The sequence below is a fragment of the Anneissia japonica genome, unplaced genomic scaffold, assembly GCF_011630105.1.
Source record: "Anneissia japonica isolate Jap-2015-1 unplaced genomic scaffold, ASM1163010v1 scaffold9_len2422644_cov172, whole genome shotgun sequence".
NCBI lineage: Eukaryota > Metazoa > Echinodermata > Crinoidea > Comatulida > Comatulidae > Anneissia > Anneissia japonica.
The window spans coordinates 1697895-1717999 of NW_022758107.1; the positions used below are offsets into that span (position 1 = coordinate 1697895).

A 20105-nucleotide genomic window follows, 5' to 3' on the forward strand; every position below is an offset into this window, starting at 1 on the left:
ACTGAGTAAAAACGCAATTTTGTAGGCCTACATTAGTTTCGTAACCACTCGGTATTCACTCCATCGATTTTATTGGTGCAATGGTTATCAGCGGCTAAATTTATTATGAAAACAATGTACTGTACGTTGTTAAAATTGGAAGCCTGTAAACCTATTAGGCCAACATTTTTACAAACTCAAAAGTGCACAATTTCTACTATAAACGATTTATTCATTTTGTATATTATTAAGACCTGTATGTGGTCAATATTATCGGCATACATATAGCCTAGTTCCTGTTTTTCCAAATTTTAAAAAAAAATTATAGTTATACAAAGCAAACATGTAAAACACTACTACAACCAAAGTTTTTAAATTAATCAGATGTAACGTGGATACAATTTGTTGTTTAATACAATGCTCCATCCAATTCGAGACCCGGCCTCTAATTAGAAACCCCGCTAATTCCTGACGCTTTTCTAAAGTAGGCCACCAACTAAAAATGATAACACAATTCTAACCATGCATATATTTTACATTTAAACAAGCTTTAAATAATTAAGTACGGTATCTCAGTGTGCTTAGAACAATTGCAAATGCTGATACTGTATTTATTTGAATAAACTCACCCTTCCCCCTTCCTGGGAATTAATTTTTTTACCTCAATTAACAGCCACACCTAAATAACTTTAACTAAACAAAACTAATAGAAGCAAAATCATTCTCAACACCTTCTATAAATGTGTCTTACTTCATTACATTTTTTCTGATCTGGTTTGGATAAATAATATAAGTCTTTATGATCACGCAATAAACTCATTTTCGCAGTAATTATGTGAGTTCCACATACACTAGAATTAAGGGGAGTTTATTTGAGTAGGCTACAAGCAGTGGCGGCTGATATATTTTCTGTGGGGGGGGGGGCTAAGTTGTCCGACAGTGCAGACTTGAGCTCGTAGGCTCGAGCTGGAGGAAGGGGATTTTTTTTTAAAGAATATCAACGTTTGGATGGCCGAAAATGGCACTCTCAGACTGTGACAGTCTTGACTTGCCCGGTGGGGGGCTTAAGCCACCCCGCTGGCGCCGCCACTGGCTGCAAGGCCTAACCATTTTATACAATAAATAAATAAATAAATAAACCCCTCCCTCATATTTATTTTCTCAACCCGGCCTTTTCAGTAATTAACGGCGCCCCGGGGCGTGGGAACGGGCGCCGCCACGGCATTTAAATAGGTTATAGTTTAAATTAAACCTCTAGATGCTGGGGATAAGTCGAGACTATTTGCATGGGTGGCCTACTATAATAAACTAAAAAAATCAACGATATAATCACCTGTGTGCCAGGTCTATGCTTATAAAAACTTAAAAACAAATACATGATTTTTTTAAATTGTTCCTGTTGAAACTTGAATGAAACATTTGTAAAACATTCCTCCACAATATAGACGTAATCAGGATATGTTTTCGTATACAAATCAGCGTAGGCCTATATAAAATAGCGTGCGTATAGGCCTATTTTTGGTACGGTAAATCAGGGAAAAAAAAAAAAAAAAAAAAAATAGGCTACTTGTTTTGATCTGTGTTTTGGAGGCTCCTCAAAATCACTTTTCAGCAATACACTCTCCGGGGTGGGGATCCACCTCTGGCGCCGCCTCTGCATTTGATGTCTATAGTTACAAAAATTAAACCCCCCTAGAAGATGCTGAGGGTAATATCTTTCGTCGAGACTATACAGAGGCTTTTATTTATCGTCTGTGAAATGCTAATTAAACTTTTAAAATAAATCAATCAATTTTTTCTTAGTTCCTGTTGAAAATTTCAATGATAAAACATTTCCTCCACAGTTAAATAGACGTATAGCCTAAATACAGTTCCTATATTTTTGCAGACTCTTAAATTTTGCTGTTAATTAAATTTTGTAAATCAGCAAAAAAAAATATATACAGTGTTTACAGTACTTGGTTAGCGTACGTGACGTTTTACTGGATGTATATATAAACAAGCTATTTAATATTGTAATTGAATTGTTGAGGTTTCCGATTTTGTGATAGACAGTTTTATCTTTAAAATGTGCATAAACACGTAGCCAAGACACGATTTATGTATAAAAATATTCATAATAGGACGTGGCGATACTCAAAATAGAGCCAAATTGCAAATTGTATGATGCATAGAAAATATATCGGTACGGTGGCGCACTCTATCTCTGGAGTAGTAAATTAGCGAATGTTTACGTTGCGTATGTCTGCTTTCGGTGGAAGATGGAAAGGCGAAGGCCTGGCTTTGGCCATAATATGTGATTCAACAAGTATTGAACTTAAAACGTGTAAATTTTCTAGTTTAACTGTATTCGAATTAAGACCTGCAACTACTTGGAACCATAACAGATAGATTTGTTGCTGGGAATAGTAATAGTATTTCATTAAATTCTAGGCCTATGCCTACTACCACCAGCAGTAGAACCACCACCACCAGCAGTAGGCTATCTCTTCACCAGTTCAGAAGCCCGAGGAACACATCAAGCTAGTGCCTTTGAATCAAGTTTTATTATGGCCCTGACCCTAGGCCTAGGCTAGCGTACAAGCAGGCCTGGGTTATTTCATGTGCATCAGATCAGCCTAGAAAGAACCAAAATACTATTGTTTTTTCAGCATAATTCGTGGATTTTGTTTTGGCTTTGACTGTAAGTGTTCTTACTGTTAGCACCATCATTATACAGTAATTATTCCATTCATTCTGCTTGTATTTTGTATGAAAATCATACAAAAGTGAGTTTCTTGACTTGTCTATATAATCTAGTTACCTCATAGACTTGCTTTCTAAGATGGGTGTGAATAGTAGCAGTATTGGTGAACTGTCTTCAAATGAAAGTTTAAAGACTCTTGCAGGGAGTAAAATAATAACAGAAGATGACCCTTTTTGGAACCAACTCTTGTCCTTCAAATTCTTGCCACCGCAAACATGCTCTGATGCGCGCCTTTTAGAGGAAGCCACAAGTTCAATTTGTAAACAGCTAGGTAAGTATATTTCTAATTATATAACATGTATAATTGTAAAAGAGTATGCTGTTTTTTTTCCCTGTTTCACAAAATATTATGTTGTGCTTGCACAAGGATGTATTATTACAAAGCTGAAAGCTTGTACTGAAAAATGCACTCAACTATATGAAACATTCATAATAGTAAATTGATACAATATTTTGGTAAAATCGTGGAAAGGATGCTGAAACGTTTATGCAAAATTTATATTTTATATTATATTTATTTTTGTTGATAACTTTAATTGTCTTTTTTAGTTAGCAATAATCTTCATTATGTTTTTTTCTTTCAGTTAACAATAATCTTCAGACTGGGAATTTCTGTGCATTAGTAAAAGTATTCTTGAGGCGAGCAAATGAATTGAAGACATCTACACAGTGCAATGAGTAAGGCAGATGTCTTAGCACCCTATATCTATATTTCAGTAGTCAGTGTAAAACTCTAGCAACACTATAACATTTTATGTGACAAATTTGTGTCTATGTGCCCATATACAGGCTCGTAGCGTGACTTAATTTGTGGGAAGTTCGTTTCAGTGGAAAGCGGACCCTTTGGCTTGTGTGATATCCGATACTCTGGAGAACATTGTAAATATACTATATCTACGAATATAAATTTTTCGTTTTTAACAGTTTTTGGACAGTTCGTTGTAACCCTCTTAACCCCCCTCCCCTCTACGGACCTCCATGTACCAGACTGATAGTAAGGCCTGTGCGGGGAATATATCTGCCGCGCACAAATTTGGCACAGATATCTGTCCACGCATTTCGAAAAATAACGGCTGATCAAAGCCGAAAATTAGGCTTTGACCAAATCTTAATATATAACCAATGCAATTATGCAACAATTACGACTCCGCACATCTAATTCCTGCGCAAATTTGTGTAGATTTTTTAGATATCCTCCGCGCAATTAAGAAACTTTACAGTTTAGCCAATATAGTCCATAGGGTCATGCTGATGTCATTACACCCAAATATGGGCATATCACAGTTAATTGTCACATAAAATTTTATATTGTAGACAAAGCTTTCAGTGAACTAGGTTATATGATGAATAAATACTTACCATATAATTTGGTTTTTTTTCCCCAGCTTTTTATTCACTTGGCAAACTTACAATGCGTTATTCATCATACGCTGTGTTTGCAAGTACATGCTAGAAAACATATCAGAGGGTCGAATCAAACAGCAATTCAGCGTTGTACAGCAAGAGGGCGCTGCCAGGCCTGATGGCAAATCAAATTACGTACTTGAAGACTTCCTAAATGCAGTTGTTAAAATTCTTATAGAAGTACCGGTGTTGTAAGTATGAATTAATTGTAATGTATGTTGTCGTTTTATTGCAATAATAAAATAATAACAAGTGGTTAATTATATTGCGATGGTATCAGGGGCGGATCCAGAGATGTCCAGTAGTGGGGCCCGAAAGTGGGGCCTATTGGGATAACACCACCCTAGGGGGTCCAGGAGCTTTCCCCCGTGAAGATTTTGTTTTCTAGACGCCCAAAAATAACATCTGAAGCATTTTGGGCTAGACAGTGGCTGTAGGCCTATCTAATCTATGCCTAGAACTCACGATACAATATTTTCAGCTACTGTATGGTATTCCCCTCGTGAATAAAATTTAGGCCGCCTGTAATATATGTAATCAGTTGTTAAACATTTTTTCTTTGCAGGGACTTTACATACATGCTTCATCTGGAAGGGGTGACGTTGTTGTTGATCATGCTGTCTGTCCAGATGTTTATTCCGCGTGTATCGCATGAAAGCATCATATTCCAGCTGTTGATGTCATCATCTTGGTTAGTACCTATCTGCTTCCTTTATAATGTAGCAAGAGGACTTTCCTAACATTGGGTATAAAGAAGGGTTGAGGTGTGGCTGTTATTTTATTTACCACCACTCTTATCACAATGGAAATTACCCTTGTACCAATAATTACAGATTTAATTAATTTATAGCCTATTAGATTACTTACTACCACCGCATGATAGCTTTACATGCCTGCTGATGATGAAATGAATTAAATTTTTAAAGTATGTCAACAAATATTTTACCTGTCACAAATAATACCAGAACAATTTTATTGAAACAAGAGTTTCAATATCAAAAACATCCCATTCTCATCGTATCCTATTTCATCTTATCAACATCCTTTCATATTTTCATATCATTTCATCTCATACTAGCTCACATCACATACATGTCATCCAATCCTTTCTCATCTTTTCTAATCACATCTCAGCTTATTTCATTTCATCTCATTCTATTCCATGTCATCAAATTGTATGGCATTACTGGTTCCCTTTATCTGTTTATCATGATTGTTTTGATGAGGTCAATAAAAGTTATTGCTATATCTACAGCAGCAATGTGTTGTTCTTTATAGTTCAAAGGATGCACATGTTTTGATCAAAACTTTGCTGGACCATTTCATTGAGCAAAAACTTTGTCCAGAAGCTCCATTTGGCTCTGGCCAATCAGGAGGCAGCTTCCTGTATGGAGTGACATCTGCTGTTGCAAGTAAGACACAATTGAATTCATGATTTTAAGTAAGATGAACTGAGAGTAGTTACTTGCTTGTCTTAAACAAGCTTTTTGAGTGGACTTGTTAATAACGATAATTTCAATTTGCCTAATTGGAAGGTGGAAGGTGGGTAGTGGGAGGACTAACTTGGTAATGATTAGAAAGGAAAAGAGACTTAAAATGTATATAGTACTAGTAGTGCAATACAAATTTGTAAGAAGACTGATCTGCTTTTTAATTTGTGTCGTAATTATTGAGTTAATCTACTTAATGCTATATTTTCACTTTGACTGTAGGTCAATCATAATTTTGTATTTTGTAGTAGGACATTTTACGGTAACTCGATATTGTTGTTTTCTTTAATGTATTTACTAAGGTGTCACAGAAGGCTGTACTAAGTTTTAAATTGTTTTGTTTTTAAGCTGGTCTCTGGACAGTAATGACATTGGGGTATGGTGCACCAGCAGTCCAGGAGGAAAGCAAACCTCTGCTAGCCAATCAGAGTCTACTATTGCTGCTGGTTTTGGGTAACCATGACGTCCACCGTGGCGCCCAGAACCCATATCGTCAGGCGTTGTGCACTTTTTCAAACTCACAAGGTAAGTGAGAAGATAATTAGTAGGTGTAATGTAGTAGGGAGTTAGAGGAAGATAGACTCCTAAACAGTGAAATGATAAGCTACTTTGATTTCATCCTTTAATTAAAGGGAATGTCTTGCTACTCAAAAAGAAAGCAATTAGAATTCGAGTTTTAAGCCAGGCACTCACTACAACGTATGGTGAATCCATCTCCGCTAACTGTGTGCGCTTGACAATGCGATGCTGTCTGCTGATTGTCAACGAATTGTTGTTAAAAAACAATCCATTGTGCGTACCTTATAATTTTGTCACCTGACAATTGTCGGCATAATGTGTGCCCATCTTTAGAGTAGAAAGCTTTGTCTACACTATCAAATTTTATGTGTGAGAGTTGGATGGCTGAGCAGTTAAGTCAGAGGCGCAGCAACCTAGAGTCATAGTATTAGTATTGGCGCGTAGGCCCAGTGTACATACTTTGGCTTGGCTTATGTGCATTTAAAAGAACCCAGTACATCTTTCGAGACAAGTAGAGGGTTAACCCGGTGTACTGGTCCATACAGACCGTGTTGTGGACAGACAAAAGTAGCTGGTTTACTGGGTAGCTCAGACATGAAGAGACACTTAGGGGAGAAGCAAGCTACTATAAGAGCTAGTCAACACCTTGAGCACTTTGAGATCGTTTTGGTATAAAGTGCTATATAAATCTTACTACATTGCGTAATGTGATGAATTTGTATACTGTAAAACCTCGAATTGAAGACCTGTGCTTATTTTTTTTTTGCGAACTTTGGATGGGCTTCTTTTCGAGGCTACTTTTGCAAAGTAAAGACGTGGAGGGGGCCTTCTTTTCAAAATGATTGCTGTAAATTTTGTGAATTTGTTCTATAAAACAATAAATAAGGCCACTGTAAAATCAATCTGTATCATGGAGTGCATTTAACTGGCATTAAGCTTATTTTTAATTTATTTTGTTTTTTGAAATTCATGTTCTGTGTACTGTATGTACTGTACTATCTCAAAAAGAAGCCTATGCTATCCTAAAAAGAAGCCCATGAGCTTTTTTTCAAGGCTAATTTTGCAAACTGAAAAGTGGGAAGGGGGATTCAATGGAATTCATCTCGATATTAAGCCAATTGGGCTTCAATTCAAGGTTTTACGGTATTGCATCCAAATATGGGCATATCATATATATTTTTCACATAAAATTGGATAGTGTGGACACAAATTTAGATAAGTTAGAAAGGGGTTAGGCCTACTGTAGTTGAGGTTGAAAGGATTATTCTGTTGTAAGGAAGAAATACCATACAGTAGATCTTATTGTTGGAGAATGTAAAAGAGATTCATGAAAACAAATAATTTTTGGTTTTTCAGATGGGGGATCAGCTAACAGTCTTACTGGTCAGCTTCCACCATTCAAACTCAACTTTTCCAACCTGTACGAAGCATTTTGTCATCATTTTGAAAGTGATCAAACGACCCTGCTATTTTATTTGCTGTTACACAGAAACACAAACTTCAGACAGTGTGTGCTATCAAAAACCAATATTGATAACCTGGTAAGTAATACAGAGCTTAAATTTGTTTTAAAATACAAAGAAATTTAACTCAATTTACATTTTTTTAAATGTAAATAGATGTAGCACAATGATGCTTTGGGCATTAAATCTAATTTTACTATAAAATCCTAAATCTATAGTGTTTAGTCATGAGAAAATTTCAATGGCAGTGGCTATTGTTACACCATTCTTGAATGAATCCCTAATTCTGATTGGATATGATTGTCCTAATACAATCCTTACTACAATAACATGCCAATTAATTAAAATTAGGGATTTCTTTAAAACTGGTATAAAGGCCTGGTCACACTTCAACGATAACGATAATGATAAAAAAGATAAAAAACGATTGTTCATGTAGAAACCAAAAGAAATAAGAAAAGTTTTTACATTAGAACGATGCGATAATGATTTATCAGTTATGCGATACCCACATATTTGGAAAAATCAAATCAGATGATGTCATAATCATGGAAAACATTAAAATCGTCGTAGTAGCAACGATTTTATCATTTGTCCATGCTTATGACGTCATCTAATTTAATATGTTAAAATATTTTGTTATTGTATACATGATAAATTGTTATCGAATCGTCCTAGTGTATAAACTTCTCTTATTTCTTTTGTTTTCTATATGAACAATCGCTTTTCAGCTTTTTTATCGTTATCGTTATCGTTATCGTTGAAGTGTGACCAGGCCTTAACAGTAGCTACTGCCTTTTTAAATACATGGGCTGCCAAGGTTCAGTTAGGGTGCTAAGCTGTTGCATCAAAATCTCTCGAAACATAGCACTTTTTTATTCCTTGTAAATTCACTGGCAGTGGTCCCAAAATATGTATTATTGCCCGAGCAGTACAGAGAAGAAATTGAAAGCAATAATCTAAAAATACATGCCATTTGTCGGTTGATGTTCCATTGATGAGAATGATGCTCATAGTGATGGCACCTTTATCCCTTGACATATTGCCAACAGCTAGAAAAAAGGCTTCTTGGCAGCCAATATGAAGGATATGAACCCAATACTCTAGGATTAGAAGACTAGTACCATAGCTATCACTACCATGATACTTTGTAGATAAAATTTCATTATTGGCATTCTGTTTTTTAAATCTTCTCATTTTTATTTTTTCAGGTCCTTCCTCTTTTAAAAATTCTGTACAATGCACCAGATAGTAACTCACATCATATTTACATGGCATTGATAGTTCTTCTTATACTCAGCGAGGATGATGCATTCAACAAATCTATTCATGAAGTAGTAAGTATATACTTTTATCAAGTAGGCATTTGAGGACCAAAGGGGGTGGAACTTATAATTGAGAGAGGAAGTGAAGATAAAGAGCTAGCCAGATCTGAAAATGATGCTAAAATAGAGTACTATAGATAAACGCGGATAATACTTAGAGATAATGCATGTCTTAATAAATCATCTTTGTGCCCCAAAACATAATCCATAATTGTAATTAAGTAAAGTATATTGCATTAAATAATGTGACTGTATTTGACTTGTTTATTTATTGCAGTCTGTGAAGACAGTTACATGGTACACAGAACGATCCATTTCAGAGATGACACTTGGAGGACTGATTGTTCTTGTGGTTATACGCACTATTCAATACAATATGACAAGAATGAGGGTAAATATTATATCAGTAATAATAGATACAGAAATATAAGAGAATGTTCCATGGGCTCAAGAGATTCCAGATTGATTTATCCACATTGCCTATAACCTAGGCCCCGGGTATTCAACCTTTTTAAGCTGGTGGCCATGGTCAAACTGTTGGGTCCAGTGACTGGCCTCATTGATATTGTCGGCAGGCCGGAATAGGCCTGTGGGTCATGGGTTGAATACCGGAGTCTAGGCCTAGTCTAGTTAGGCTCAATGCAAGCCTGGTCCATGTCATTCAAGGCAACAAAGAGACAGTTATTGGCTTACAAAGTAGTAGATCATTTTCTTATGTCATATTTTCCATAATCCTTTTTTGTTAATCATCTTGTGGTCCAAACAAAAACTTGGAAAGATGCAACAATATGATATTTTCCCAATACTACATTTACCTAAAATAATTGAATATTATACCTTCGAAAAGTTGTAGAATATGGTAAAATTGACAGATATAGTAATGTAGTTATAGTTTAAAGATGGTACAATATATTTCTCTGCCACCCCTAATTTATAAAATGATGATGTCACAATTGACTTATAAAACACAATAATTACATAAACATACTAGAATGTTTGTTAGCTGTTATATAGGCATGATGGTGGATCAGTTTTTCTATTTGTATTCTGATTTTTTTTTTATTTCCAGGACAAATACTTGCACACAAATTGTTTGGCAGCTTTGGCAAATATGTCCTCCCAATTCCACTCCCTGCATCCTTACGTAACGCAACGAATTGTAAGGTAAGCTATAAGTTTAATATTATGTAACAGGATGTCTATATATGTTTTGTGTCCATTTCATGAATACTTAACCTAGAAAAAGGAACTACATTATTGTGTTGCCATTGTTCTTTTATATTAACAGCCCTTCAAAGAAAATGGTATCATCCATTCCTAGACACTACATGACCACCCCCAATACTCGTGTACTTTTCATCATTCCTAGGAGACTGAAACCCGTACTTTTTATATGTTTTGAATTTGTTAAAAGATACAAAAAATGTATTGTCCTCATAAATGCAAATAATTCTATTATACACAGAATTCTGTAAATCATCATTATTATTATTATTGCCATTTATTATTTTTATTATTATTACAGTATTATTTTTATTTTTATTTATTATTTTAATTGTTATTGTTTTCCTTTATCTTCTGTAGTTTGTTTGAGTTGCTTAGCAGAAAACATGGCAAGATAATAGAACAGCTCTCACATGGCTCCTCAACAGTTGCCAACAGCCACATGGATGAGCAAGATTATGTAAGTACAGAAATAATGATATATGCGAGAGATGAGATATAATTTTTTCAGCATTGCGTAAAAATGTAGGTCTTTCCCTGTCTGTCGAAAGTTGAACGGCGTTCTATTTCATCCCTTTAAACTTTGCTTTTATATTGAATTTGTATTTGTTTCCATAAAATTAATAATTCATCATCTTTTCCGGTACTGTGCAGAAACCTCTATTTGTGGCAGTGCCAAGCCAAAAGAGGGATAAGTCAAACAGGCAGTTTTCCAATAATTGCACAAACGTAAAATTGGTCATTTTTTTCGATTATTTTTTATCTCAAAAACATACATATTAAACATTTAACTTTTACCTTTCTCTGATTTATAATTGATAAATGCTCTAAAAATGGTATTTAAGAGAGCTTGTCCCAGCTTACAGGCATAAAATCCTGAAATATCTAGTGTCAAGATCTCAGAGAACAGCCATTTTTCGTAGCGTTTTCTATTTCCGAAATTGCAAAAGTAGATGCTCGTCTCAGTTTGATGAAAAAATATTAATAGAACTTAATTTTGACTACAGATGCTTGCTGTAAGTCAAGGTTAGTTTTATTTAATTTATAAAAAAAAAATGGATCCAAATTTGGAATAAATACACTAATATAACAAATAAACAGTTGTGCCAAGTTTTCAACCAATTCTGTGTAGAATAAATACCCGTTGCTAAGGACAGATGTACAGGCACCTTCAAAGAACGCGATTTTTCACAGTAAACTGATAAGCGATTTTCAAAGCCAGTTTTCTCAAAATACACTTACCAAGTATCCTAAATTTGATTGCCCATAACTTTGCCATAAACTATCATATCAAAGTGATTTTTTTTGCATTTTGAAGATAATAATGTCTAGTTTCATATATGTACAAAACTCAAAAAAAAAAAAAAAAATTGAAAGTTTCGACTTATCCCTCCTTTGGCTTGGCTCTGCCACATTTATAGAGTATACTCGCACATTGTATGTATTGTTTTGTATCAATTGTAACAAATGATGTGGTTGTTTTTTAGATGGCAGATTTGGCTGTCCTAGAGGAGGTGCTGCGTATGGTACTGGAAATTATCAATTCATGTCTTACGAACACCATTCACCACAACCCTAACTTAGTATATACGCTTCTTTACAAGAAACATTTATTCATCAGCTTTAAAAGCAATTCCAAGTTTCAAGATATTATACAGAATATTGACACGGTAAGTCTTGTAAAGCCTTGTCCTCACTATCACATTTTATGTGACATTTTCATGTATTTATTGGCAAAAACAGCCCAGGGACCTGCGTCAGCAACAGCAGGCCATGAAATCACAAGTGGTGCCCGAAACCCCTGGAACAAAATATGTGGTACACTAAAACTTACTATATTAAAATCCTTACAATCTGTGTCCATATTTGGGTGTAATATGGCATTTTTATGCCCATGGGCACATCACACAAATTTGTCACATTCCACAAATTTGTCACGTCACACAAATTTGCCACGTCACACAAATTTGCCACTTCACACAAATTTGCCACGTCACACAAATTTGCCACGTCACACAAATTTGCCACGTCACCAAATTTGTCACGTCACCAAATTTGCCACGTCACACAAATTTGCCACTTCACACAAATTTGCCACGTCACACAAATTTGCCACGTCACACAAATTTGCCACGTCACCAAATTTGTCACATCACCAAATTTGCCACGTCACACAAATTTGCCACTTCACACAAATTTGCCACGTCACACAAATTTGCCACGTCACACAAATTTGCCACGTCACACAAATTTGTCACGTCACACAAATTTGTCACGTCACACAAATTTGTCACTTCACACAAATTTGTCACGTCACACAAATTTGTCACGTCACACAAATTTGTCCCATACAATTTGATAGTGTGAACAGAGCTAAAATAATATTTAAAAAAAAATTTGGTTAACAAACTTTTATATTTAAAAAGATCTTCAAAGGAGGGTGGAAAAAGAATAAGGAAAAATTGTTCTTATATATCAAAATGGTTCTATGAAAACCCCCAAGGCAGGGTGAAAATAAAAATATATGATTTTTTTACTTGAAAATAAGCAGCTTTTTGCCCTTGCTTGAGATACTATCGCCTTTTAATTTAAAGAGTGCTTTGTTGCGATGTAATAAGACTGATAAATGATGTGTATTTTTATTAAAATTGCTACAATTTCAGGTGTTGTCATACTTTTCCGCTCGTTTGGATCAGCATTCAGAAGGTAAAAACCTTTCTGTTGAGGAGGTCTTGGAAATAATAAGGCAAGGAATGATGCTGTGGAACAAAGAAAGTTTGCGGGTAAGATATTTGTTTATCAAGATTTTTTCCTTCATTATTAAATTATGTATAATATAATATTTGTAATTTTTAAAAATATTTAATATTTATTCATACAGAAATAGTATATTAAACTATTTCTATATGACTATAATGTAAAAAATAGCAATAATAATAAATAGAAAATAACTAAATATTAATGGCAAACAAGAGATTACCATTAAAGTTTGATTCCCAAAAAAGACTTTTATATTCAACTAACAATAGATAGTACAGTAGAACCCCTCATTTACGTACGGCAATGGCCCAGAGCCGTTCGTAAATGCGGGTATTCGTAAAATCGGGGTTGACCCAAATTCCTATATATTTGCACTGGTACTATTTACACTGGCATAAACTAGGCCTAGGCTAGCCTACAGGCCTACACAGCTAAGTCTGAGGGGGCCTAGGCTTACAGTAGGCAGCTTCTAAGAATTCTGATCCCACTCAGGACCTACACAAATTTGTTTTTATCGGATGTTTTTACCTTCTTAAATACCTAGATTATGGATTTTACTCCAACACAACTTCCATAGATACAATTGTTTATTATATATATTGATCTTTCAATAAAACAATCAAGCACTATGTTGACTTTTAAAGCTGAAAATGATGTTTGAAAGAGAACACTGACTTTGGAGAGGGCTGTTAGAGGGCCTCCTTCACTTGAGAATTACATAGTACTGTATAGTATGGTGTGTTGTATTGTATGCATGCTAATAACAATTACAATTCGAGTGGATTTTTTTTTTTTAATCTTTCACTTAAATTTTTTATGACGTCATCACCTTTATTTTACGTTCGTAAAATCAGGAATTCGTTAAATCGGGGTTCGTAATTGAGGATTTCTACTGTATATACATTATCACTATAAAGGTAAATCATTACCGAGCCACTAAGGCTTATGACTGAAACATATTTTTGTAGCGTAAAGGGAAAGAAAGTGTGAAGCTCCCCCTGGATGGGATGCTAGTCCATCGCAGGTACTCCCAGTAATTTGCTGGTACCTATTGATAAAGCTGGATAGACTGAAGCAAATGTAGATAAAGTGCCTTGCTCAAGCACAGTGAGGGATTGAAACCCCCGGCCTAAAAGGTTGAGAAACCAAACTGTTCACATTGCGCCAAACTTATTTTATAACATAGAATAAATTATTGAAAGATCGAATGATGTTGATTAGAATTGCTGTTAAAAATCAAATACATTATTCAATAATGTCTATTCAAATAATTAAACAAAGGTTATTATGTGTACATGAACCACCAACATACATCGCATTGCAAGTTCACTTGTACTTATATGTCTATTGTGTAAAGACAGTGTACTTTAGAATAAATTTAAATTTTGTAGAATAAATTAAATTTATGAAACTTTGTAATTATGCCTTTCGGTAATGTGCTTTGCCCTAAGGGCAGGTTTATGCTCATGGTAATGTAACATGTTCAATTCATTTATTAAACAAAATTTCAATTGATCTTCATTCATGTGAGTCCTGAAAATCAAGCAAAGAAAAAAATCACTTGGAAAATAGCCCATCTCTCTGAAATTCATGATTTTTGCATGTTTTCAATATTAATGTATTATCTATTGTCTCCCGATAAGTAATCACCATACGCTCCACAAAAAATATTAGATGTGTTAAGAAGGTTGATCTAAACAGAAATTTTAATAATTCACATTTTAATAATTCATTCATGTGAGTCCTGAAAATCAAGCAAAGAAAAAAATCACTTGGAAAATAGCTATCTCTCTGAAATTCATGATTTTTGCATGTTTTCAATATTAATGTATTATCTATTGTCTCCCGATAAGTAATCACCATACGCTCCAAAAAAATATTAGATGTGTTAAGAAAGTTGATTTAATAGAAATTTTAATAATTCACATTTGAATAATTCATTCATGTGAGTCCTGGAAATCAAGCAAAGCAAAAAATATCTTGGAAAATAGCCCATCTCTCTGAAATTCATGATTTTTTCATGTTTTCAATATTAATGTATTATCTATTGTCTCCCGATAAGTAATCACCATACGCTCCAAAAAAATATTAGATGTGTTAAGAAAGTTGATTTAAACAGAAATGTTAATAATTCACATTTGAATAATTCATTCATGTGAGTCCTGGAAATCAAGCAAAGCAAAAAATCTCTTGGAAAATGGCCATCTCTCTGAAATTCATGATTTTTGCATGTTTTCAATATTAATGTATTATCTATTGTCTCCCGATAAGTAATCATCATACGCTCCAAAAATATATTAGATGTGTTAAGAAAGTTGATTTAAACAGAAATTTTAATAATTCACATAATGATTTGTAAATATTTAATCTGTAAATTATAAAAATAAATAATTGATTTGTAGATATGATGCATAAAACTTTTACTCGTTACAAATCTTCAATATTTTTTTATCTTGTTTTTGTTTTACTCTGGCTTTTCCTTTTAATATGTGATAGAAATAGATTTGTTAATATTAACTCCTGTGAGTGGCTTTTCCAACTTGAGATCCCATTCCCATAGCTTGAGCCATCCATTCAGCATCATCTATCTATAAATGAATCCATAAAAACGGGTCTGTACCATTGTGTGCGATCGTGGGCCGGCTGCATGCGATCGTGGGCCGCATGTTGCCATATTCTTGTATTTGCATTTGATATTTGGCAATAAAAGTGAATGAAATGAAATTATATATCTACATTGTCTTTTTTTTCTATTTATTACTCTACTACTTTATTCAATTCATGCTTTAAGAGTCTATGTATACTTGCGTGCCTTTGATCATTTATTGATAATGAATGTTTGTTTAATATTATTGATATTATGGCAATTTTTAATTGAATTAAAAACCATGTGGGTGGGGCCCTATTTATATTCTTTATCTAGAAAATCCCCTTTTTGTTTAGGGCACAGGTGGGCAAGGTGAAGCTTTTGGGCCAAAAGTGGCCAGGTGGCAATTTTGTTGTGGCACGCAAAAATAAATTAAAAACCCTATGTGTATGACTCGTCTACCTTAAGGCCTGACACAGTAAATCTGTAGAAAGTAATTATTAAAATGTATAAAGCAATATGACAAGTATATAAAGGTTTTTCAAGCACATTGTAAACTTCAAATTTTCATCATAAATTTGCTTGCGGCCCTCAGTGTTAAATCAAAAATTAATTCTGTTTGCAGGCCAATTGGTTACTTATCAATAATCTTGGAAATATTTCATTTATTTTCCTTCTGTTTTAAAAAAAATTTAAACAGAAATTTCCAGATTTAAAGTTTAAATACGTGGAGGAAGAGGAACCAGAGGAATTCTTTTTGCCGTATGTCTGGTCGTTGGTGTATCATTCCTCCAACTTGTACTGGGATGCCGATCGCATTGAGCTATTCAATCTCAACTCGCAGTGATAGAAAGTTAGGCGGCAGTATTATCTAATTTGCATACCAGTATTTAAAGAACAATGTTTAAGCTCCACCAACAAGAAATGTCAACATGTTTTTTTGGAATTCGCCAATTCAGCGTCATGGGTTTTATCACGTAGTGCATTGTTTACTGCGGAGGAGGTGAGTCGGCACAAAATTAACTGTTGCGACTTTGTTTTTCAATTTCTAAATTGGATTGGTTGAAGGATAAACAGTAAACAGACTGACTGTGACACAGCATGCTTGAAACAAGACCACTGTTAAGATCTATCCGGACTATCAAATCTTATTTGACAAAACCATGTGACATGCCTGAATATCACATCATGACCATATATAGGCACATCATGACTATATATAGGCACATCATGACCATATATAGGCACATCATGACTATATATAGGCACATCATGACCATATATAGGCACATCATGACTATATATGGGCATGCAATAATTGTCAAAGTAATCTGATAGTTTGGACAGAGCATACAAAAAAAAAAAAAGTCCAGAATTTTAGATAGCATACTATAACCAATTGATATTTTTGGAAAAAAATTGTATTTGTAATTTGATTTAATCATAAATGACTAATTTATTTGAATCCATTTAAACAGATCTTATGGATTTGTAACACTTTGAATGAAATAGATAAGAAATTTTAAAATGATTTTAAGAATAAATCTCTCATAGTTGTTTCACATTTCTATGGTTTCTTATAGATAATTATTTTTATTATTTAAATATGAAAATGCATTTTACTCAATGGTAAACAGGGATTTTAATTAAGTTGATAGTTAATAAAAGTATGAAATATTAATTTTTTTGTTTTTAATCTTATTGTGATAGATATGCTTAATTATTTATATAGTGTCTTTTGCATTTCAAAGATTGTGTCAAAGTGCTTGAAACATATCACCCAGGCCCGAAACTGACTGTCCCACTCCTTGCATTGAAAATAATCAAAATGATGAATATATATAACATTTATATGCTTATTTCAACTCCCAGGCCCTCTGATCTCCCCACAGCTCTTTTTATGGACTACACCAGGGGGCCTAAGCCCTCCCTGGACACATGGCTGTCAGTAGAACCCACTTTTTAAAGATTGCTGGTTATGGGCCCCTGAATGCCTATGTCACTGAATCCATACTGACAAAGTTAGTTCAGAATCCTCCGCTTTTACCCACCGATTAATTAATCAAAATACATTTCAGCAGAAAATTGAAATGTTCAAATGTTGTAATGATTTTAGTGTGGCTAACACGAGATGTTGAATTATTTAAACAAATGTGACAGTTAAAATAATAGTGATTAACTGAGATATTGGCTCATTATGGGTTTATATGTATTTAGAATAGTCTTTAGTCGGTATTGAAGAATATGTTGATAATTAATCAAGAGAGTAAGTAATTCTTTAAGAAATATATATTTTCAGCATTTGCAACCTAGACACTCTGCTCATCGTTTAGTCGTTGAAACAACTAAATTTTGGGACAAAGTTCATTATACTCCTTTTCTACCGAAAGCACACATTTTCTTTAAAAGGTACACCGCAGAATGATTCTCCTGGTTACAAAATCAAAAATTGAGTTTATATTATATTTAGGTAAATCACATTATAAGCTTTATTTGGTCAGTGAATGGCTACCCTGGGATAAGTAAATCCGTAGATGTGAGTATTTAAAATTTAGGTGTATGAGAACCATGTCTTGAGAGAATCGGCCTCAAAGATAAACTAACCTGTACAAATAATAGGACTAGAATCATAGAATATGTGCAGAGGACATTGTTTTAACTTTTAGTATGAAAATTCACTTAAAAGTATGCAATCATAAAATATAAGTATCAAGTTATTCAAAAACATTAGAATCAAAATTTTGTAAAACTTTTTACCTTGACCTATTTTTGATGAATATCTTTATAATATGACTTCACCTCACATATGACATCATCATGCCTATATATATATGGGTGCGATATGACATCATTCAAGCTCATATATTGGTATGATATGACATGATCATGCCCATATATATGTTTGTATATGACATGATCATGCCCATATATATTTGTATGATATGACATCGTGCCCATATATGGGTGTGATATGACATGATCATGCCCATATACTGGCCATTCAGTGCATCAAATTGTAAATTATATATCTTTTTGGCCAATGTTCATTCAGATTTGAGTACAGTATGTGAACAGGTTGATACTGGAACTGTTACTCCATGGAGTGCATACCTTCGCCCTGCACCTGAATACTGAATAATACATGCAGGGCGTTTAAGGATGAGGCAGGTGGTTCCCTTATTTCTTTTTATATGTGAGGTTTGCGTTGCAAAGAATATTTTGAATTCAATCACCTCTTCCTTAGATCCAGTATGCACCACTCCACTAAACTAATTCATTAGTGCTTTTTTTTGTATAATCCTGCTTAGTAACAGCGCTGAATACATAATCTAATTGGTGGAAGTAAAAAAGAGAATGTATCATCAATTAATTAGTCCTCATTGAGTGGCTAGGGAATTTACGCAGGAGTCCCGCACCAGCCTCAGTGCTCTCAAAGAATTTGTTACTTTTGTGCCGCATGGAGCACTGGAAATATTTTTTAGGGAAAGTAGGAGAAACATATTAGCTTGTAGTAACATTATCTTGTAGTAAGCCTATGTTTTTAAATATGAATTAGAAAGTGTAATTAGAAAAACAAACTATGGGATTGTCTATTGCCAATTTTTCAAATAACTTATTTGCAAAAAAAATGTTTGTATAAACATTTTTATAAGAATGGTAATTAGGTGTTGATTGTTATTAAGATAGATTTCCTTCAGCTGGTTATAGTTTAACAATGCATCAGATATACATAAACTCATAAATATTATATGGTATATGTTATTCAGCTGTTTGTCATGGTTGGAGTTTGTAAAGTTCCAAAGAGGAATAAATGGAAGATGTCCACATACATAATGTTGAATATTATCAGAAAATAAAATTTGGTAAAATATAATGCTGTTTATTATTGTACATATATTTGTACTGTTCACATATGAGGCATGTCATGGCGAAATTGGTTAAGGCCAGTATTGAGTAAATGAGCTATAAAATATGGGAGCTCAAAAAATTGCCTAAAAATCCAAATTTGTTTTTCACTATAGATCAATAGTTTAATGTCTTAGTAATCATGTCCCAAAGTATTAGTTCTGGAAGTGGTCAACAAATCGTTTATTTAACGTTACTTTGATAGTTAATTCTATTAAACAGTGTATGCACAAATAACTTTGAAAGGCAATTACTCAAAATCATGTTTATCTTGACTCTAAGAGTGCTGTATTTCACTTTACAATAATTAAGGCTTGAAATGTCCAATTTCAATGAATGGCCCCTCATTTTAAAGATCACATACACTGGTATCTGAAAATGTCAATAACTTGAATTTCAATTTTTGCTAAAACAACCATTTTGCCACATGCCTCATAGATTAGTCCCTTCACCATCTGTTGAATTCATTCATTTTTGTATTCATATGAGATGACTAGTTGTCCCCTTAAATTCTTAGTAATCGGCACTTGGTGTTTGAACCTACTTACTGACAGTGGCGTATCTAGAAGTCTTGAAATGAGGGTGCTGATGGGGGGGGGGGAGATTGATGATCAGTTGAGGGGTGATTTTAGGTGATTTTTAAATATTTGCAAGTGATCTATATATCTGATATATATATACCTTCGCTCATAATACTCACTT

The 20105-nt window shown here is 34.0% G+C and overlaps 1 protein-coding gene across 2 annotated transcripts; it reads left to right on the forward strand.

Moving 5' to 3' along the window:
• Window positions 1-2194: 2194 nt before the first annotated feature.
• LOC117125053 (dymeclin-like) lies at window positions 2195-19371 on the forward strand. 2 transcript variants are annotated; one of them, XM_033271422.1, is made up of 15 exons: window positions 2195-2662; window positions 2779-2996; window positions 3310-3403; window positions 4111-4320; window positions 4695-4820; window positions 5408-5541; window positions 5968-6144; window positions 7495-7679; window positions 8813-8938; window positions 9204-9317; window positions 9996-10090; window positions 10511-10610; window positions 11638-11820; window positions 12814-12933; window positions 16198-19371. In XM_033271422.1, the coding sequence occupies exons 2-15, from the start codon at window positions 2804-2806 to the stop codon at window positions 16342-16344; spliced, it is 2004 nt and encodes a 667-aa protein (XP_033127313.1). In that variant the 5' UTR covers window positions 2195-2662; window positions 2779-2803; the 3' UTR covers window positions 16345-19371. The 2 variants fall into 2 exon arrangements, with proteins under 2 accessions (XP_033127313.1, XP_033127312.1); XM_033271421.1 differs by having other exon boundaries at window positions 2195-2996.
• Window positions 19372-20105: the final 734 nt, after the last annotated feature.

Excerpts from the sequence above, each read along its gene's own strand:
- LOC117125053 (XM_033271421.1), top strand. The coding sequence starts at position 2,804 with ATGGGTGTGAATAGTAGCAGTATTGGTGAACTGTCTTCAAATGAAAGT. Across the intron at positions 6,145-7,494 it reads CACTTTTTCAAACTCACAAG|ATGGGGGATCAGCTAACAGT; the intron begins GTAAGTGAGAAG and ends TTGGTTTTTCAG. Across the intron at positions 9,318-9,995 it reads ACAATATGACAAGAATGAGG|GACAAATACTTGCACACAAA; the intron begins GTAAATATTATA and ends TTTTATTTCCAG.